This window comes from Sander vitreus, chromosome 15, assembly GCF_031162955.1.
Source record: "Sander vitreus isolate 19-12246 chromosome 15, sanVit1, whole genome shotgun sequence".
Classification (NCBI taxonomy): Eukaryota; Metazoa; Chordata; class Actinopteri; order Perciformes; family Percidae; genus Sander; species Sander vitreus.
Genome location: NC_135869.1, coordinates 15,855,182 through 15,876,629, shown reverse-complemented (window position 1 = coordinate 15,876,629; position 21,448 = coordinate 15,855,182). Strand labels below are relative to the sequence as shown.

Genomic DNA, 21,448 nt, shown 5'->3' with positions numbered 1-21,448 from the left:
ACACCACCTAATCAGAACCACAGGCCTCTGAGTCTGGACTCTGATGAGGTTAACTCGCCCTGTAGGGGCTTAACAGGTCTGCAATTCTCACATTCTAGAGTGACCTTATCGTATATTTTATCCCTGTGGTGTCACTGTAATTTGGATGATAAAGCCTACAGTGATGGAAAGTAACTATTACTTAAGTGCTTTGCTTAACCACAATGTTAAGGGCAAATATATGAATGCAGGTATCATCATTGTGTGGTATAAAATGCAGTGTATTCTACTATACTGTATTTCAGAGAAAAATATTGCAATTACGAATAACAACTTAACTCCACCATTGAGGAAACAAGTAATGGCCATAAATAAATAAAAATACATTATGAATGCAGGACTTTCTATTCAATTAAAATAAATTCAGCATTAATGCCTAGACCAGCAAGCATCCATGTAAATATGTTAAATCCTCCTTAAAGTATCAACATTCATTACATCACACAGTGATTGGGCTGGGACTGGATTTTCAAAATTCATGTTGTGCATCTCATGACTCTTCACATACATATACTCACTCACTCACTCACTCACTCATTCAGTTTTTTATGCTACCTCTTTTAGTTTGCTTTTAATGTTCTCTCTTGTTATACTGTATTGTGTTATTCTGAATATGTGTCGGACCACATGAAAAATATGGGGATCCTAATAAACTAAACTAAAACTAAACTCACTGTGTCTACTGATGAACACTTAGCTGCTGTAGGCGGTCAAAAATTCCAGGATACATAAATCAGATTAGAGCCAATAATCTTTGAAGAAATACCACACTGGCCTCAGTTGTGCCTCACAGAGACAAGGATGGCTTCTCACATCCAGTGACTTCTTTTGTTAAGTTTGGAAGAATTGTTTAAAGCAAAAACTCAACCTAGAACCCTGTCACTGGTCAGTATTCCTATTTATGTGTGGTAAATCAACAGCATCAAGTTTAAACATTTGGATTTGATAACAGCTCACAGAGGAACAAAGGCTTCTTAGAAGACTTAATATTTCGCGCCAGCATTCAGTGATCATACAGGGAAATATAGACCATAAAGAGATAAAAGAGAGATGCTAATCACTCCACTTACAGTAATGCCATTATATCATAATCCAATGCAGCTGCAAGATTTGTTGCATTTTGAACATACAATGCTTGTGCTTTTTTGTAATCACTCTCTCACATCAATTTCCATGCACATTCTGTAGGGATTTGTAAATGGCATTCAAGGCAAAAAAAAGAGAGAAAAAAATTAGATAGATGTACGCACATTAGGAAAACAAGGGAATTACAACACTTAATCACAAAATACCATCTATATTGAACAGAATGGTGATGGCAATGACGTAATATTAGAAGGATTTTCCTTTATTTACATTTGTTACATCATTTTTTTGACTGAGCAGCCAGGATCCTCCTGAGGTTTGAGGTCAGAGGTCAAAGAGCCATGGGAACCAGGAGAGTGCTGGTGACTGGGTGCTCCTCTGGTATCGGCTTGGCTGTGGCTGCACGGCTGGCTAAGGATGAACTCAGACGGTTTAAAGGTCAGCCATTCACTCTCCTCAACCAAAAAAAGAGTAGATGATAGAAATAACTGCAGCTACTTACAGCCAGTGTATTGATTGTTTTATCTGAGGCAGTGGTTGCCACAATGAGGGATCTTAGGAAACGGGGGCCCTTGGAGAAAGCAGCAGGTGACTCCTTAAACAAAACCCTGGAAATCAAACAGTTAGATGCCTGTTGTGAAGCCTCCATCAGAGAGTGTGTCAACAGCCTGCCGGACAGACGGGTGGATGTTCTTGGTCTGTCTCCTCTCATTCACATTCTCATAGACATTTTTTTTAAAGTGAATTTAAGATCTCTCTATAAGCATATAATGACATAGGATACTCCGCTGTTACAGTGAACAATGCTGGTGTTGGCATGATTGGACCATTGGAGTGCCAAAGTATCGACGCCATGAAGAATCTCTTTGACACAAACTTCTTTGGCCTGGCTAGGCTGGTGAAAGAGTTGCTGCCCGACATGAAGCGGAGGCAGAGCGGCCATATTGTGGTGATGAGCAGCGTCATGGGAATACAGGGTGCGTTTGTTTGTGTCAGTGACATTGCAGAAGAAGAGAGGTAAGAGGTTGCTAACAGGTGTTCTTATGTTTCTACACAGGGCTTCTGTTCAATGATGTCTACTCTGCCTCCAAATTTGCTGTGGAAGGATTTTGTGAAAGTCTGGCAGTGCAAGCAATGAAGTTTAGCATCAAGTGATTACATGTCCTGAAAAATATATCAGCTTTAACAACTCAATGCAGCCTCCCCACAACTAAAACTTAATGTATCAGTAAGCACACAATAGCACGACTTGTTGACTGTAATGTGACAGTGATCCTATATCTTTTTGATATCTCTGTCACAAGGACGACTCTAGTGGAACCTGGCCCTGTGGTGACAGAGTTTGAAAGGAAAGTGTATGAGGACGCTGAGAAGATGGATCTTTCAGGGACGGATGAGGAGACTGCCAAAATATTCCGTGAAGTTTATCTACCATACTCTAAAAAGATCTTCGCCTCATTAGGCCAGACACCAGAGGAAGTGGCTGAGGCAAGTGATGACAATTATGTTTCCATTTGACTACAGTAAAAGGTCACTAAGAATAATAACGATGGTTAATAATAAAAAAATAAAGAATAATAACAATGGTTTTGCCAGTGGAAATGCATAATGAGGAAGCCGCCTTTTGTTTGTATTTTTCAGCAAACCGTTAAAGTGATCACAGCCAAGGAGCCTCCTCTGCGCCACCAGACCAACCGCCTATACATGCCCATGACTGCACTGAAGCATGCAGATCCGACTGGTCGACTGCCTCTGGACACCTTCTATAAGATGATATTTAAACACGACAGCGTGTTCAATGCTACTCTCGGGGTGCTGCGCATGCTGCAGAGGAGCGCAGGGAAGAAATAAAGATTGCACAGACTATAAATGTTATTCCTAAGGGAACAGTGATTGACTATGGTAGCTAAAACTTGTTGTCAGAGGTTTTTAGTAAAATATCCAACTGTAATGTGACAGAAGTTTCCTTCTGAGAAGCAATGAACATGGCACAAGCCATAGAATGTTGTAGGGTGGATTGCTCTAATGTGGGACACCTAAGCTCCAGTGGGTGTGGCTCTTCCCCAAACTACTGAATGTCAGTGAAAACTATGGGAAAGCAAAGCTGTAATGTTATGTGATCAAAATCACATGACATTTGAACTGTCCAGTCATAAATTAGGGTGGGGCAATCATCAAACAGGAAGTACCTGTTGTGAAAGCTACTAGAACGTCAGTGACATAAACACAAATTGGTGTTGAGTATAAATTAATTATTATCAAAATAATCATGGTACTTTTTATCTTAATGTGTTTATGAAATGTTTGTTCATTAAAACATAGTATAGCATGGTGTATATTTAAACTATATATTTGATTTTAATAGATTTTTCTATTGTCCCACTTTAGGACAAGTAGTGTCCTAAAGTGGGACAGTATGATTAGCCTAATGTGGGACAGTTGTAAAACTATAACCCAGTCAAGAATGTGTGGTTTATGCAACAGTAATGGTTATTTACATGTCCTTAGTGATCTTTTGCAGTATTAAAATACTTTATTACTACAGATATTTAAGGTCAAGGGACATTTTTACGGCGGTTTGAAGGTTAACATATACGTTAGTGTCCCACATTAGGAAGCTGCACCTTTTCTCAGACAGTTTGGCACTAAGAGCACTGATATCTGTATCATTTCTTTTATGAATGTGTTATCTGCATTTTCTCTTTTGATTTGATTAGGACAGCCCCTGAGGGTTTCAAAATGGTATTGAGCGTGGATTTAAGGTGTTGCCTTCACATCGTAATATACTACAGAAGTCCGAAAAGCAAAAAATGTCCCACATTAGGGCAATCCACCCTATACTAGTACTGTAACTAAAATAATGTTAATTCTTCATGTACTGTAAATATGGACAATCTTTTTTTCTTCTATTAGTTTGTACAGGTTAACACTGCAAATAATATCACCACATGTGAATTATAAGCATTTTACCATTTTCACTTTTCATTCAGTTTGTTAATTTTAAGGAAAACTAGAGCAAGGGGAAAAAAATGGTGGAGACATAGAAGGAAAGAGAGAATGACGTGCAGCAAAGGGCCGCAGGTCGGAGTCGAACCCTAACCCGCTGCGAGGAGGAGTAAACCTCTATTATATGGGCGCCTGCTCTACCAACTGAGTTATCCGGGCGCCCAACACACAGGACTTTCAAGCAAGGGAGCGGAGTGCGATTCCCGGGGAAAACAAAAGATTTTCACCGAGGAAATGCGTGTTCCTTGGGAGTGTTACAAACCACGACCTTTTTCCTAAACTCAACTAGTTGTTTCGGTGCCTAAACTTAACTTTCGTCGCCGCATAACGCATACATTTTAGGGGCATAACCTTTCGTACGATTTCATACGAACCCGTTCATGAGAATGCGTTTGAACCAGAAAACTTAACATTTCAGACGTTAAAACTGTTGAATTATTAATCTCAGGTAACTGCATTTCAGTTTTCTTTTAATGGTTATGATTATGAGGATCTGAATTAATGAATATCCTCCTTTAAAATATGAAACAATCACTGAAAACCAGGACACAAAATGTAGTTCCCTACAGATTTTATTATAAGTAACTTTACAACTTTTGACTGTAGAAAGTAAAACCGTGGAAAGGTTTTATATACAATGGTTTTGAACTACTTTTAAACAAGTATAGAAATTAATAATGATAGAAAATATCTATGACTGTTCTAATAACACAAGACAAATAAAATATCAGTCACAGCATCAGCTTCAAATAATGCTAAATGAAGTACATTTTATTTTTGTCCTTTTTAGTACATAATAATCATTTCTGAAACATAAGACTTCTCAAGCAAAGATCTACCCAGAACAAACATATTTACAAACAAAAGTTGGGAGGTTGAAATGTACAAAACACTTAGTGCGACCTGGAAGAGAAATTGAAAGACCAGTTATATATAAAAATCAAAAATCAAACAAAAAACAGTTTTCGTAAGTAAAATGTGAACTGGACTGTGAACAATAACGCGTTTCCTAGGTCTGACAAAACAGTAGCCGAGTCTATAGTGAACAGGATAAAACAATAATTGAAAGATAAACTATGACACAACTAGGGGCAGTGTTAGGTCACCACAAAAGTAGTAGCTAGGAGTGGTGGCCTACTAATTTCTGTTCATGATGTCACACAATGAAAATGCAGTGGTTTAAAATGTTGAATTTATGCTGAAATGTCCACAGTACACTAGGGGAGGATGACCTCTACCCTAAACACTCAGGTCATGTGGGGGTAAAGAGTTGGTCAGACATTACACAAAGTGTTAGCTGGATGACTGGGAGTCATCTCAGAATTTTGTAAAAGGTTTAAGGGTGCAGCACTACATAGTAGTGTTCTTTCCTTCAGTCTCTTCTAACAATCATTTTAAGATGCATCTCCACTGTCCCTGGACTGGGAGCTACTGTAGATGCAGGGGAACTGTCCCACTGCATGCCATAAAACATCTCCCTGAGGAGTGACAGGGCATAAGCAGTCACAGCCCAGCAGCCACACCCTCACACTGACCACTACTCCACCACAGACACTACCAGAGGTGAGGTGAGTGTGTCAATGAGACCTCAACCACCACAGATAGTCCAGAATGTTTCCATTTAGTCCAGTAAAGGACATGATGTGGACTTGACAAATTAAACGTCCACCTGTCCTGTTCATCTGGTTCTACTCTGTGTTGGATGCTGCTGAAAGGCACATCATCCAGACTCAACAAGACAGGCAAAATGGAGGAATGTTTGCAGGGAAGAGTGATATAAAATAGCAGCTGATAAGCATAGCTTAGTACATCCGAAGTGATGTTAAAAGAAAGGTATCCATGGTTTTCACAAATATACAGAGTATAAAACAAATGGAACAAAAAAAAAAAAAACTAAAAAGGGCAGTGAGAGGCTGATTTTAAGGCAAAACAACACAGGTATCAGGGCTGGCAGTAGAACTGGAGGTAAGAGTCCTGTTGAGTCATGAGAAACTACAGTTGAAATAAAAGCATTACACCTAAACCTTTACTCTGCTGATTTATTTTGAAAGTTCAGAAAGGGAAATGACCATGGATTAAATGCCACCCATATATTATAAATATCCATTGCAGTTAAATGTTGTATTTGACCCACACTTTCCCTTCGAGGCTGGTCACTTGAAGTGCTTCAGAGACACTCATCTACATTCTTATTCATAACACTCATGTGGAAAGTAATCAATTACCACAATTCAATCAAATCAGAACATATTACTACTGCTGAGCCACTCTTAATATATATCTGCTAGAACCAGTTTCTCATCTTTACCAGCTGTCATTGGCCTAAATAAATATCAGTCAAGAGAGGTGAAAAATCCTCTGTCTGTTAACTGGTCTGAATGATGAATTATATTCCTTTACCATCACTTGCCATACTGGCTAAATAGAAATGTAGGCGGTCTGTATAAAATAGGAGGGGGTGGCACATTATGTGAGTAGCTATAGGACAGAAAGAGGGTAAAACACCTAAAAGAGCAATTCAGAGAGATAAAAACAATAAATAAAAATAAATGAATTCCCTTCAACATTTTACTTTTTTCTCATATCTACTTTTTAAATGTTTGTTAGTTTCCAGGCGAGCATCCCTAAGTCTTTGAAATGAAAGACTTGGTTTTCTTCATATATTTTTTTTTTTATAATAAAAAACAAGTCCATCTGTGACAGAATTACTTCATTAAATTGTCTGCTGTTTTTTCAGACAACACACATTTCCCTTTACTTTTTTCTCTGCAAAAATCACTAGCAGACGGTCCTCGTGATAATCATAGTCAATCCAAATCCAATGAAAATCTTGGAAACAGGCTGACACATATAAACAGACAAGCCCAAGAGCCAGTCCACAAAATCTTCTACCCCAGGTCCCTTTTCAAGCAGGGGCCATGAGATCTTCACGCAAACACCTGCATTTTGCCATTGGCCTCTGGGATTTGAGTAATTTGGGTCTGGGCAGGGCCAGCAACTGCTGGGCTGGGTGTGGAATCTGACCAATCAGAGACGCAGTGAGGGGAGGGGCTGGACCAGGGCTCTGGAGACTCTGGGGAGGGGGTCAGGTAGGGGTGCTCACTGGGCAAATGGAGGTAATGCTTGGGCGTGGCATCTAGTGCGGATGAGTAGCTGTGCTGAGAGGGAGGAGTTGGGTAATCCTCTGTTCCTGCAGTGCTGCCACTAGGCTGGGGGGGCAGAGCCTGAATGGGCTGGGCTGCTGGCGTGACTGCCTGTGGGGGCTGAGCAGGAGGCTGGGGCTGAGAAGGTTGCTGAGGCATCTGCTGCTGCTGGAAGAAGGATGGTGGGGGCTGGGAGGTCTGGGGTGTTGGTGGGGTGGAGGTACTCATGCGGGCCATGCTCTGCTGGTTGGTGATGGTGTGGTTGATGAGCTGCTGCTGCTGCTGCTGCTCAGCAATGGAGGGCAGCTTGACTGGGCTGATAGTGGGCGTGGAGGTAACAGGTGTGGGCTGCAGCATGGCATTACGGTAGAGCTGCTGTTGGTGCATCAGCATGTTTTGCTGCTGCATGGCTGGGCTCTGGGGGTGCATGCCTGCCTGGCTACTCTGCACAAGATTCACCACCTGCTGACCACACTGGGAGGAGGCCATCCGGCTGTGCCAGTCAAAGGGCACACTGACAGGACTGACCAAGCCCATGTTGAGCCCCATCTGGCCTGAACTCAGCACATATCCATGGTTAACATCTGAAGCCATGGAAACGCGTCCCTGCAAGGACATTCCTCCAGCTCCCAGGTCATTTAGTTGGGCAAGAGACACAGCAAAGGGGCCACCTCCCTCCAACATGCTACTATGTACCATTGGGGTGTTTGGGACAGACATTGAGGAGTGAAATAGCCCTGGTGACTGCATGGCCACAGGGGAAGTGGGGTTGGTGATGTAGCCAGCATTGCTAGCTCCCCCATGGGGTGAGTCTAGTGAGTCGACTGGGGACAGGGTAACTGAGCTCTCCAGTAAGGCACTCTGCATGTCCAAGGTCAGCTTCTTATTACGGGCCTTGACCGACTCCTTCAGACTGTTAGCATGTTGGCTTCCCAGGCTAGAACCCTTGGCCCCAGGCCGACGGTTCTTCTTGCCCTGTGGGGTGTTCTTCAGACTAGGCAGGAAGGCGCTGGGAGGGCACATGAGAGGAGACAGAGTGTGCCCCCCAGTGAGGTGGTGTCCAGGCCCTCCATGACCCTGGGGACTCCTTACTGTGTTGTACTCATCAAGAAGTTGCACAATGTCGTGGTGCATACGCTCCTGAGCAATGTCCCTTGGCAACCTGTCCATATGGTCTGTGATCTCTCTGTTTGCAAAATGAGCCAGCAGCACTTTCACAGCCTCACAGCTGCCCTCACGGGCTGCAAGGAACAGAGGGGTCTCCTCCTGAAAAGAAAAACAGAGCAGATCAGAGGCTGTGTTAGATACAAACATATCTCAATTCAAGCCACGCTGAAGTGTGCTTAAAACAGTATAAGTTGATGTCACACCTTGAGATCTTGCATATCTTTGTTTGCACCATTCTTCAGCAGGGCAATAGTGGCATCAACATTATTAACAGCAGCAGCCCAGTGCAAGGAAGATTTACCTAAAAGAGATAACAAATGATGAGGTTACACATCTATGGTTTCAGTGAATATTATCACAAAACAGGGACATTTGCATCAGGACACCCACTTGAGTGAAATATTACACATACATACCCAATTCATCAACTGCATTGACATCAGCATGACAAGTGATGAGTTCCTCTACCATGCCCTCTACTGCCAGCCGTGCTGCCAGGATCAGCGCGGTGGAGCCATCATACATACGGGAGTCAAGATCTGTAGCCCGATTTCGGATCAGAATCTAGGAGGATGGAAAAGATTGGGTTCAACATTATGATTTCTGCATTTCTACACATATGTTAAAAAAAAGTTATAGGCATTTGTACAACTAATGTGGCCAATAAACAGTACATGTTGACGTTTGTTTACCTGGAAGACACCCTGTGCATCTGCAGCCACTGCAGCATGTAGCGGTGTACGTCCTGTGTTATCCTGAGCGTTGGCATCTGCCCCGGCATCCAGCAGCCTCTTAGCAGCATCAGCACGGGCGTAGCGAGCAGCCAGGTGGAGCGCTGTCTCACCAGTGCGGTCTGTTTGGGCAGCAAGGGATGCTCCCTGGTAGATTAGGTCAGAGATAATGTTGGCTGAACACTCCTCATTCTCCTCCTCCTCTGCTACCTCAGGCTCTAAGCCACCTCCACAGAATGATGCCAGCATCAGAGGTGTAAAACCATCTGGTAGGAGATAAAAAAAACAGACATTGGTGAGTTTATGGATATTCAAGGGCTCAATATAACAGATCATACCAAGAAAGTATAAAAAAAATATATATATCACAGTTCCAATCTTAGAACTTAGATTATCTCACTACCAACCTGGGCCTCGGACATTAACATCCATGCAGTCGCTTTCAAACTCTCCTTGAGGTGGTGTGAGGGCCATAGTGGGAGGCACGCGAATGTCTGCGGCTGCAAGATGATGCTGTGTCCACTGCCTGCTGTCCACTGCATCTTCACTGTCTGAGAGCATACTCGGCTCCTCAACCTGAACTCACAAAAGAAGAAAAATGTCATTACTTACTGCAGGATTAAATACAGGATGGAATGCTGTTGTAAAATGTACACACTCTTGTGCTTGTGTATATTTAAACTGATTAGGATAGTTTATAAATGGAAATATGCTGTGTAACTGACCTTGAGCCTTTTGGCCTCTGGGCAGTCCGACTCCATCCACTGGTCACTGTGATCTCCAAGGAGAGATTCCTCCACAGTTTTTGGCATGTGTCTGTTTACAGATGAATATTTTAAACAATGTAAGCACAATAAAACAGATACAATTTTAAAACTAATTCCTAAAGCAATTCCAAATTGTATTGCTAAAGCACTTCAGTCCCAACAACATCGTTGGTGTTAACATTTGCACACAAATAACTTACTTCATTCCCAGAGCATCCTGGCCCACGGGTTCCCTGCGGTTCTTGTTGCTGCTGGGTTCCTTCTTGAGGAAGAAGCCCTCAGGGAACCAAAGGGTACTGTGTTCTCTCTTTCTACGAGCAATCAACATTCCTATCACAAGGATGACCAAAAGGAAAAGAGAAGCTATCCCCACCAGCACCAGTATGCCCCATTGAGGTATGGGGTCATTTTCAGGAGGCAACCTTTCACCTGTGGTGAGAAGACAAAGTAGTAATCACACATTTGTGCCTCATTACTTTTACAAGTTCATTTTATGTTATTTAAGTATCTATACTCACCACGGACTTCCTTGAGGGGGTAAGGAAAGCGGAGCATTTCTACAGCTGACAGGGCTCCCAGGTAGTCTGCAGCACTGTCAGCTGTAGGGAAACAGTCCTCAGAGCCCTGAGAGCACAGACGGTTGTCTATTTCCAGGTACACTATGGAACTACAGGAATAGCAGAGAGGCAGGTGTTTAGTGTAATGTAGAATGTACAGGAAAAACTTCAGCTTTAATGTTTACTGTATGCCTGACTGACCCGATGACCTCCTGTTGAGGCTGCAGTTCCCGCTTGAGGCGTGCCTCTCGGCGGGTGTAGGGACGGATCATTGCTTCTCCATTGGGGTCCAGCCGGAAGCGCAGTGCAGTGTGTAGGATAGCACTTAATTTCTGCAGAAAAGCTGTGCTAGTGCGGAGAAGCTCCTCAGGAGGCAGTAGGACTACCAAAACCAAGACACCATCAGCAAGGGCTTCTGGAACCGTCTCTGCACAGTCCAAGCCATCCCAGCCGCACTCCTCTGTGTTGCAGCCCTGGTCACACTTTCCATCAGCATAGTGGTCTATACAGTAGGCTTCATATATTGGACTGGAGACGACACAAACAGAAGGATCAGCTCATGTTTTCTCAGATCAGTACAGAAACAAATGAGGGAATCCTGTTAACAGTAAAGTAAACTCACTTGCAAACTTTCTCCTTGCTTTTGCAGTCAAAGTTGTCATACAGACAGTCAACGTTATTGCAGGACTCATCACACTGGCTGTTGTTGAAGACACGCCAGCAGTCTGCACAACGAGCCCAGGGGTTCACTGCTAGAGAACAGTCGCCACCATCCCAGCGACATAGGAATGTGTTGCATTCCTTGTTGCAAACACCATCATTGGCTTTTTCATGACAGTCTGCTAGAGGGCATGAGAGTGTTGGGACCTCAAGGGATCTGCTGCTCTGCTCGCACCGTTTACCTGTCCAGCCACTGGGACACTGGCAGTGGAAGAACGGGAAGCTGGTCTCTTCGGTGCACAATCCTCCATTCCGGCAGGGCTGGGAGGCGCAGCCTTCGTTACTGCGATGCTGACATTGGGGCCCGCCATAACCTGGCTGGCAGGTGCAACGCGCCCCCCTCGTGGTAAGTGTACAGCTACCTTCATTGTAGCAGGACAGCTCCCGACAGGACATGCTTCTTTCACAATTGGGCCCAGCATAACCCTAAAGATAGAGATAATTTATGCACTTAGATTGTGAACTTTCCTTACACAAATAAGAAAAGCTATAATGCACAAACCACAAAATCAAAAGATTTAGTGTTTAAATCCTTAAAGTTAATGTACACTTACAAGCTGACACGTGCAGGTGTATCCCAGTGCAGACCCGCTGAATACAGAACAGACTCCTCCGCTCTGACAAGGCTGAGACTCACACACACTGAACCTGCTCTGACACCTCCGGCCAGTGAAGCCAGGCATGCAGACACATTGGTAGTCATTGGGCAACTGGATGCAGTCAAGACTGTTGGATGGGCTGCAGGGGTTAGAGAGACACTCATTTATGTCTCCCTCACATCTCTCTCCTGTGAATCCAGGGGGACAATTGCAGCGGTATCCACCCACTCTGTCCACACAGGTGCCATTGTTCAGGCACTTAGGAGGAGCACTGCGCAGCCTCAGAGGAAGAGCACAGTCATCTTCATTGATCTCACAGAGAACACCTTAAAAAAAGAGGATTATTTAATACTACTATACATTTATTATATTTTAGTCACCTATAGTGTAATCTCTTTAGTAATACACATAGGTTTATGTTGAATATGTGCTTGCATACCCAGTGTGCCAGGGGGACAGGAGCAGATGTAATGTCCCACCAGATCAATGCAAGTGCCTCCGTTCTGGCAAGGATGAGACTGGCACTCATTGATCTCTATCTCGCAGTTCTGTCCAGTAAAGCCTGGCATACACTGCAATGACATGCAGATGACAATTTCATTATCTCTACAATTGTGAAGAAGCACTGTGTGAATACTGACTTTGCTGAAATCTGACGGAGAAGCACATATCGATCAATGAACTCACATCACACTGGTACCCTCCCACATATCCCCTGCAGGTGGCACCATTGCGGCAGGGTTTGTCTTCACAGTGGTCCACTTGGCTTTCGCAATAGCTTCCAGTGTAGTCAGCAGGGCATTTACAATAGTGGGCATTCCCACTGTTGACACAGTGACCACCGTGGTGGCATAGCTCATCTGTCTGGAGCCCTGATGAGAAAGATTTGGAAGAAAATGTAACTTTAATTATCAGTTACAACACAAACAGAGACAGAGAGGTTAAATGTCATATAACACCCACACACCTCTATGGCGAGCAGCTATCTCACAAGAAACCCTGGAGATGTCACAGTAACGTCCAGACCAGCCATTAGTACAGTCACAGATAAAGGAAGCATCCTTTTGGCGACAGCGTCCTCCATTTTGGCAGGGAGATGAGCGTCTGCACCAGTCGACTGGTGTCTGGGGAGGCAAGAGGCAAAGAAACGTGTATCAGCATTTATTAGTCTAAAAACATAAAGTCATGAAGACACAAGGCCTTAACAAAACCTTTCATAAGTGTCTGTGAGTGTGTGTGTACCTGGCAGCGGGTGCCAGTGTAGCCCTTGGGGCAGGAGCAACGGAAGGACTCGAGGGCATCTTGACAGATGCCTCCATTAAGGCAGGGCTGGGAGTCACACTCATTGACCTCGTATTGGCAATGGGAGCCAGTGAAGCCTGAACGGCAGGTACAGGAATAGCCGTTGATTTTATCTGTGCATGTTCCTCCATTAAAGCAAGAGCTGTGGACATGAATGTGTGTTATTGCCCCATTCATTAGTTATATACATGTGTATATGAGCAGGTTGATAAAGTACACAGTGAGATATCTCCATGACTCAAACACACTCACCTTTCAGTGCAATCAGGGATGTTGGTTTCGCAGTGGATGCCAGTAAAACCAGGCCTACAGGTGCAGGTGTAGGAGTTAACATAGTCTGTGCATGTGGCTCCATTTTTGCAGGGGGAACTTTGGCATTCATTGATCTCTAAAGCACAGCGGGGCCCAGTAAAGCCTGCCAGGCAGCTACAGTGGAAGGAGTTCACACCATCTGTACAGGAACCTCCACTTAGGCATGGATCTGATGGCACAAAAGAAGAGGATGACTTCGATCAAGAACAGTATACAGGAACCTGTTATTGTGTTTGACAGCAACAGACAGTTATAGTAATTCAGCACGCTACATTTATGTGGCCACTCACTAGGAGAACAGTCATTGACGTCTGTTTCACATGTCAGCCCAGTAAATCCAGCTCTGCAGGAGCACACAAAGCCTCCAAGTGTGTTAGTGCAGGTCCCACGGTTCTTGCAGGGGTTTGAGACGCATTCATTCACATCTACGTTACACAACTGACCTGAAGAATGTAAAACAAGGGTACAATAAGGTTTAACTCAAGATCATAAGTGTTTATGCATTAAGTCTTTCTGTAAGCTTCCAGACAGATTATCTCACAATAAACAAGCAGGCAGTGGATTGATAAATACACAAATAGCTTACCTTGCCACCCTGACTGGCAGTTACATTGATAGCCCAAGTAGTCTGGGGTGTGTGTGCAGATGGCATGATTGGCACAGGGGTTAGGGGAACAAGGGGTGAGGACATCAGCACAAGTGGGTCCACTGTAAGGAAGCTCACACAGACAGGTGAAACTTGCCACACCGTCCACACAGGTGCCCTTGTTCAGACAGGGACTGGATGCACATTCGTTGATGTTCACCTGGCAGAGGTTACCTGTCGGAGGGGCAGCAAAGACATTTACACATTACAGAACAGAACTTGGTGAGCCTGAGACTTGGCCTAACACTGGCGAATGTATCTACACATTTTTAATACACCACTAGGGGGAGGTAGACGATGGTCATTCAGGAAGGGGAAAATGATGAAGGACATGGTAGGAATCTTTTAGACTAAAATATGTCTATAATGTCTATTAAATACACAGTTAAGACTTTCATGACTGCATGTGTGTATTCCTCACTTTGAACTGTACTTTTTGATGTTGATGTATGTTGGGCTACTCTGCCACCCTCTTACCTCTGAAGCCTTGGCGACACTTGCAGGTGAAGCCATTGAGCTGGTCAATGCACGTGCCAGCATTCTGGCAGGGACTCGGCAAACAGTCATTTCTGTCCAGGTCACAGTTCTTCCCCACCCATCCAGGCTCACAGTCACAACGGTAACTGGAAATACAGGAATATAGTCATTAATCCAAAAGATGACAAGTTCTAGAGGTGAAATAACAATGCACTGATGTACAAGTTGAAACCTGTGGGATTAGCAACAAGCTTGCAAGATGGTCATGCCAAGTTGCTCCTTGATATCATATGTGACGCCACTTTAAACTGTGACAAAGTCTGTAAGAGTTCATACCCGTTGATGTCATCCCTGCATGAGCCATGGACACATGGGCTGCTGCCACACTCGTCCACCTGGGAGTAACAGTAAGGGGGCTTAAAGCCCTCAGGACACTGGCAGTGAAATCCATTCTCTTCATCCACACATGTCCCCCCATTTCTACAGGGGCTAGATGCACACTCGTCTATCTCCACATTACACTTGGAACCTGGCAGGAGAGATGTCAGACACAATCAGAAGTGTGTTTGGCAACATTTCCAATGATGATTGATTTCTCATCTCAAATGTGTGCTGCCATTTTCAGAGGGCCTTACCAGTGAAGCCAGGTTTGCAAACACAGTCATAGCGGTTAATGCCATCTTTGCAGATGCCATAGTCACATGGGTTACTGGCACAATCATCAATGTTTATTTCACAGTTTGTGCCTGTGTTGACAAAAGAGTTTTTACATTAGGCTTGCAGAAATATTCAAAAACATCTTAATAATGACAGGGAATATGCTTCAGTACAGACTAAAACTATTACTAAAATTACTAAATTTAAATTATATGATATTATGATATATCTATTCCATTTTTGTTATTACCCTCAACAGCAACATCATTTAAAAAAATAAAATAATTCAAAGGTTTGAATTAACAGACCGACTATGTGATTTTGGAGTTACTTGTCTTACCTGAGGTTCCATGTTGGCACTGGCAGATGTACTTGTTGACCAGGTCCACACACTTGCCCCCATTCTGACAAGGGTTGCTGTGGCACTCATTGAGCTGGTTCTCACAGCGATAGCCTGTGTAGCCAGCATCACAGTTACAGGTGTAACTGGCAATGCCATCTACACAAGTACCATGGTGGCATGGGTCGGGCTGACAGTTGTTGATATTACTCTCACAGAGTATCCCTTCATAACCTAAACAGGACAAAAAGCATAAATGGAGATTCATGTTAAGGCATTTATGAAGTCATTTGATGCAGAAAGCTGTTTTTATTCTAGTCTACTGTTTTCAGTTTTTCCTTGAATAGCCATTTCCTTTTCATTTTTCTAGTCAATTAGTTATTTCGTTCAATTTCCTTGGTCTGTTTCCCGCTTTTTCTTTATAAAAGCTTCTACAGTTTTGGGTTCTGATTACTGTGGTTTCCATGTCGACAGTGTTTGTGTGTTGGACAAGAAAAGTGTTGGTTTGTATGGTATGTGTGTAGTGCAGTGCTGAGTTGGGCAAAGCAGTAAAGAAGGGCCCTACACAGGCCTCCCAGTACTGCTTTTGTTCTCAGTGGTGGAGGGAACAATAGACTGCACCACGTCAAACAGGGCCACTTCACTCAACAGAAGGGGCCCACAAACACAGGGAATACCAAGCAGCTGCCCACTGAAACAATAAGAAGGCTCTTTCGTAGGCTTAGGTCCAAACAAACGTTAACAAATGTTAAATATCAATGTATACACACAGTATGATCACAGCCTTTGTGACATACTTCAAATGTAGCTCACTGTACCTGGGCTTGTTTTCAAACATGTACTTGACTAAATGTGAAGGAATGAAAGTTAAAATGCAGCATAAGGTGGTATGTGGGGGTTTAACAGATGAACAGATGTCGGGGTGATGACCAAGGCTCCTTTCTTGGCAACTGCTGGTCCTCAGTGACCCCATGATCCTGAGAGCCGACGAGGGAAAGACGGGATTAGGGGCCTCAAGTCAGTCTGCTTGGCCAGCAGACATCCAGAGAAATCGCTGACCCCCCCCAAAACATTGAACACTTAACAAAGACCAAACACAGCCCAACAAGTGTTTAAGGCTCATCTGCTCTTCTGCTGGAAGGAAACCTTGAACTGTGTACAACTATTCACTGACAACTATTAGGTACAGAAGCCCTTACCTTCAGCACAGCGGCACTCGAACCCATTTGGCCGGTCGTAGCATTTCGCTCCATTCTGGCAGGGTGTGCTGGCGCACTCATCTATGTCGATCTGACACATGGTGCCAGTAAACCCTGGGACATGCAAACACAGAGGTGAAGGGTCAGAAAGAAGGTCCAGTGAAAGGGTCCGTGCTCAGGTCAGAGGGCAGTTCTGTCTCTTCTTAGAAGGGCAGAGGTCTTTGGCTAGGTTAGTGACGTTGGTCTAGCTAAGGTTTGGTTTGAGAGTGTCTCGACTGGTTAAGGACATGTCATCTGTGCACTTGGACCAATGCCAAGATGACCACTACAAAATGCAATGGAAAGCCTGTGACCTTGATAATGTTTTTGAGGAGGGACTTACAATGTAGTGCATACAATGTGGATGTGAAAATAAATGAATATTGCTATTAGGTGGTATGAAATATCTGGGCAGCAAAATGTATGCACTTCAGGTTATTGTACATTTCTGAGTGTCTGCACAATGCCGACTCTACACTGGAATGTCTGGACTCAATATATAAATAATTATATGGAATGTCTGGAGAAATGGCTAATTTTAACAACAACAATAATAACAATACAAAAAATAATATTTTATCTAAAGCCTAGTGGCTTGAAAAGCTTGAGAAACTGAGAAGGCTTGAAATCAGTGGGCACAGTGCCCAGACAGGGGTGAATTGGTGCATTGGTAGCACACTGCTCAGTTGATTAACAGTGTCACGATGGTCTGTGTATTGGTGCTTGGGCTGCTAAAGGGGGGGTTAGAGGAGACGATGGGATTGTTTTCTCTTTTAGGGAACCCCCCTCTCCCCTTTCTGCATCAGCTCCACCAGCTCAATAGCTAGATGGGGGGTGGAGAGGGGACGTCTGTCCCAGATGTAAATTGAGGACCTGGAAAAGAATCTCATTAGCAGGACTGCTGTTCCCTACCACCACCAGGGCAAGATGAGGGAGACTGCTGTCCCTTCCACATTCCAATGAGGAGGGAATGGGGGTCACAATAGTGTCTTTGTTCAAGGCAGGAGGAGAGGATAGGCAGCCTTGTGGGCCTGCCTTTTTATATGAGTGGTGGCCCTAAACACCAGCAGGCAGAAGTAGCAAGGCCGACCCTCCCTCCTCTGGTTCTGGGGACATTTAAACTTTGGCTTTCTGTTTTTACTGTTGCTGTCACTGAATTGGAGTTGTTAACTGGGATAGAAATCAACACAGGGAACAGAAATAAGGTCTTACCTGGCTGGCAGGTGCATGTAAAGCCATTGACCATGTCCCGACAGATGCCATCATTCACACATGGGTTGCTCTCACAGTCATCTACGTCAACCTCACAGTAAGTCCCCATGTAGCCTGAAAGACAGAAGTTCAATCTGAATACATTTATGTTTTTGCAGCTCAAGCAGATTCACTATGTTCAGTTTTTATGTACAAGTATGTCAGTTCAAGCCAGCATGGTGTGCATGTATTTGTGTGTACTCTTTGCGATGGAGAAATGATCTGTGGGAAACTTTTCTGTCATGGGAGGCCTCAGAGTTTTTGACGCTGGTCTCTGCTGAACCACAGGATGTAATAAAAGATCCCTAGAGCATCCCCAGTGTTCCCACTCTACTGACCTGAAATCACCACACCCTACTGTCAACAGAGCATTACCCCTCTCTGGGTCAGTGTCCCATTCACCAGATGCATGTTATACATTCTGCGTTAGCAAACTATGGAGGGCTCCTTCATTGAGGTGAAACAGAGTGCTGGGGGAGAGGCTAGCGTGGAATCAGAAATAATCAGCAGCTCCACATGAGCTTTGCCAGGCTGGCTGATGATGAGGAGGGTGAAGAGGAAGGGCCTGTCTCTGGAAATGGAGGGGGAGGGGGAGAGGCTCTGGGAAAAGGCCTCTTTCCCTCTCTGTGTGTATGAGGGGTGCAAAGTGGAGCACAGAGGGGCCCTATTGTTCCGCACCATTCCCACCACTCTACCACTCATTAGTATTCACAGCACACTCCTCCCCCTAACTGCTCGCCCTCTCTCACATACAGTCCTATAGACCCGACTCCCAGCTCTAATTTGTATAGTTCCCAAAACCCCAGGATGCATGTAGGACTGTGCGTGAGAGTTTCACTGTGTTTTTGTCACTTAGTGTCCAAACCATCACTTAGTCCAAACTAATACCCTGTCTGGCTGTATAGTGCACTGAGAGTAGAGCAGTGCCTCCATACCCCCAACATCAATAGGAATGCATTACATAACACTCTACACTGGCAGTCAGTATGGCAGAACTGTAGATGATGCTATGTCAAGTTTAAATAATAAGTTGTTCCAGTCTGCTATTGGTTTGGACTGTCCCAAGTGAATGACAATGGGCTGAATTGAGGTGTTTTATTTGCAATACTAAAACATGACAGCCCTGAATACCTGGCATGCAGATGCAGGTGAACTCTCCAATGCGGTCCAGGCAAGTGGCGTCATTCTGGCAGGGCATGGACAGGCATTCGTTTATGTCAATTTCACATCTTGGTCCGGCATATCCCCGACCACACTGACACTGAAAGGAGCCCTCTGTGTTCACACATTTTCCAAAATGCTCACATGGGTTGGCACCTGCGGGGAGAAGGCTAAGGTTCAGTATATGAAACACATTTAGTAAAAAGACAAAGCGGAGAGCCTATGACCACAGTAGAGAATTGTTAAAAAAAAATTCTGACTTACCAATCGAACACTCATCCATGTCCTGGTTGCAGGCACCTCCTACAAAGCCAGCAGGACAGGTGCAAATGGCACGGCCGTTAAGGGGGTTGGTGTCGCACACTGCCCCCTCATTGCAGGGGTTACTCACACATGCATCATCAAGGTGGCACAGCAAACCTGTGGAGACGGCACAGAAGAAAACACATGGAATCAACAATTTAGGAGCCAGCCATGAAGCTCCATTCACAAATGTACTGCAACTCTAGACATTACCCGAAAAAGCTGTGTGTGAAAACACAAATGTCCGAATCAGTTGGACCAAAACACTAAAACTTTACCCTTCCACCCCTGGCCTAAACCAAATGAAGTATTGTAAGTGAGAGCATGCCCGACAAGGACAATCTTGTCAACCCCTGTTTTGTCCAGAGTTCACATGAGAAAACAGCTTACAAGGGGAACAAAGGCCATTTCACAAACCCACTTACCGGTCTTTCCAACTGGGCACTCGCAGAAGAAGGATGCTACACGGTCATGGCAGGTGGCACCATTGAAGCAAACAGCTATGGCACAGTCATCGATGTTCTCACTGCAGTCATCTCCAGTCCAACCATTAACGCAGACACAGGTATGACCACCGATGGTGTTGAAGCAAGTACCCCCATTGTGGCAGGCGTTTGGTTGCATGAGACACTCGTTGACATCCTCAGCACAGTATTGCCCTAGTGTGGTTAGATGACATATTGGCTTATACTCAACACGATATATATATTTAAAGGTAATTTCAAATATGATGTAAACAGAGCTGTACCTGTCCATTCTGGTGGGCACTGGCAGTTGTAGGTGTTGACTCCGTCCACACATATTCCTCCATTCATACACTTGTGACCTGGACAGTCATCCACATTATTCTCACAGTTGTGTCCCTCAAACCCTGAGACAGATGGAAAGAGAAAAGAGTTATGACACACTGACACAGTAACATACACCAATTAAAAGTTTATTAAACATTCAGTGTTTCCTGTTCCACACACCAAGCATCTCTACTCATGACCTTGAGTGATATTTCCCACACTAGAGTAGGTGTGGGGCAATGTGGGCAGCCAAAAGGTTCAGAGGGTGTCTAATTGTTTACAACTTCTGATGATGGTTCCCACATGATGCCAGCAACAGCCGCATGACTCTTGCCTGCTTCAGAGGTCTGCACTCCCCACAGTGTTTGCTTGTTTTATAATATCTCAGTTTCAATGACTTCCTCTCTGGCAAGAGACATTTCCTGTCAGCTCCCCAGTGGGAAACCAGAGGTCCCATAAAGTAAATTCCTTCTGTTGTGAAAAGAGCAGAGTGGAGTAGAGTGACGGTGGGCTGCCTCTTCAACTCTCCCACCATCTCCATCGGTAGCTATTAATAGCAGACAGGAAGCTGACCTGGGAGAAGAGTAAATCCCAGCAACAGCACTAACAGCTACGTCATCAGGCTGGGATAATATGTATGCCTGTAGCACTGTGCTGAGGGCCTGGGAAAACAACAGGGTCTGCACACCAACTAATTTTGCGTATGTGGTTGTGTGTACCATTATGCTAATAAAGAGCTATTCTACCTGGTAGGCAAGCACACTCATAGGAATGGTCGCTGGTCTGTCGACAGGTGCCCCCATTAAGGCACTGAGATGGGGCACAGGGAAGGGTGGACACCTCACATGTTCGCCCACTGTATCCAGGTTGGCACTGGCAGCGGAAGGACCCATGGGTGTTAATGCAGAGGCCACCATTGAGGCACGCGCCAGGCTTGCGGCACTCGTCAATGTCATTGCGGCAGTTCTTTCCCTGGAAGCCAGGTGGGCAGGAACAGTTGTAGTGGTTATTCCAATTGGCACAACGGGCTCCATTGGCACAGGGACTTGTGGCACAGGCATCAATGAGAGAGCAGTCTTGGCCTGGAGATTACATAGTGAATTGTATTCAGTTAAAATAAGAACTTTCAATCTCCCTTCTCACATTTAATCTTTC

The 21,448-nt window shown here is 44.4% G+C and overlaps 2 protein-coding genes across 2 annotated transcripts in view; one reads left to right on the top strand and one right to left on the bottom strand.

Annotated features, from left to right (window-relative positions):
* The first annotated feature begins 1,466 nt into the window (after positions 1-1,466).
* On the top strand, positions 1,467-2,976 carry LOC144530337 (retinol dehydrogenase 8). The gene is made up of 6 exons (XM_078269856.1): positions 1,467-1,563; positions 1,660-1,821; positions 1,923-2,102; positions 2,183-2,276; positions 2,430-2,613; positions 2,767-2,976. Exons 1-6 carry the CDS (start codon positions 1,467-1,469, stop codon positions 2,974-2,976), a joined length of 927 nt encoding a protein of 308 aa, XP_078125982.1.
* Positions 2,977-4,685: 1,709 nt separating this feature from the next.
* Positions 4,686-21,448, bottom strand: part of notch3 (notch receptor 3) — a 29,470-nt gene continuing 12,707 nt past the window's right edge. Inside the window, exons 4-32 of the mRNA XM_078270507.1 lie at positions 21,040-21,375; positions 20,251-20,373; positions 19,928-20,161; positions 19,464-19,619; positions 19,170-19,355; positions 18,000-18,113; positions 16,749-16,862; positions 15,550-15,783; positions 15,188-15,298; positions 14,889-15,081; positions 14,553-14,698; positions 14,016-14,249; positions 13,720-13,872; positions 13,370-13,598; positions 13,058-13,259; positions 12,783-12,939; positions 12,503-12,687; positions 12,255-12,387; positions 11,771-12,141; positions 11,119-11,642; positions 10,698-11,024; positions 10,458-10,606; positions 10,140-10,368; positions 9,898-9,988; positions 9,580-9,748; positions 9,134-9,438; positions 8,858-9,005; positions 8,645-8,742; positions 4,686-8,540 (exon numbers count right to left, since the gene is read on the bottom strand). Coding sequence (XP_078126633.1) covers positions 7,059-8,540; positions 8,645-8,742; positions 8,858-9,005; positions 9,134-9,438; positions 9,580-9,748; positions 9,898-9,988; positions 10,140-10,368; positions 10,458-10,606; positions 10,698-11,024; positions 11,119-11,642; positions 11,771-12,141; positions 12,255-12,387; positions 12,503-12,687; positions 12,783-12,939; positions 13,058-13,259; positions 13,370-13,598; positions 13,720-13,872; positions 14,016-14,249; positions 14,553-14,698; positions 14,889-15,081; positions 15,188-15,298; positions 15,550-15,783; positions 16,749-16,862; positions 18,000-18,113; positions 19,170-19,355; positions 19,464-19,619; positions 19,928-20,161; positions 20,251-20,373; positions 21,040-21,375 — 7,133 coding nt within the window. The 3' untranslated portion in view covers positions 4,686-7,058. The remainder of the gene's footprint in view (positions 8,541-8,644; positions 8,743-8,857; positions 9,006-9,133; positions 9,439-9,579; positions 9,749-9,897; positions 9,989-10,139; positions 10,369-10,457; positions 10,607-10,697; positions 11,025-11,118; positions 11,643-11,770; positions 12,142-12,254; positions 12,388-12,502; positions 12,688-12,782; positions 12,940-13,057; positions 13,260-13,369; positions 13,599-13,719; positions 13,873-14,015; positions 14,250-14,552; positions 14,699-14,888; positions 15,082-15,187; positions 15,299-15,549; positions 15,784-16,748; positions 16,863-17,999; positions 18,114-19,169; positions 19,356-19,463; positions 19,620-19,927; positions 20,162-20,250; positions 20,374-21,039; positions 21,376-21,448) is intronic.

Coding starts and splice junctions, on each gene's coding strand:
- LOC144530337 (XM_078269856.1), top strand. CDS start 1,467: ATGGGAACCAGGAGAGTGCTGGTGACTGGGTGCTCCTCTGGTATCGGC. Junction 1,822..1,922: donor CAGACGGGTGGATGTTCTTG/GTCTGTCTCCTC, acceptor CCGCTGTTACAG/TGAACAATGCTGGTGTTGGC. Junction 2,277..2,429: donor GCAATGAAGTTTAGCATCAA/GTGATTACATGT, acceptor CTCTGTCACAAG/GACGACTCTAGTGGAACCTG.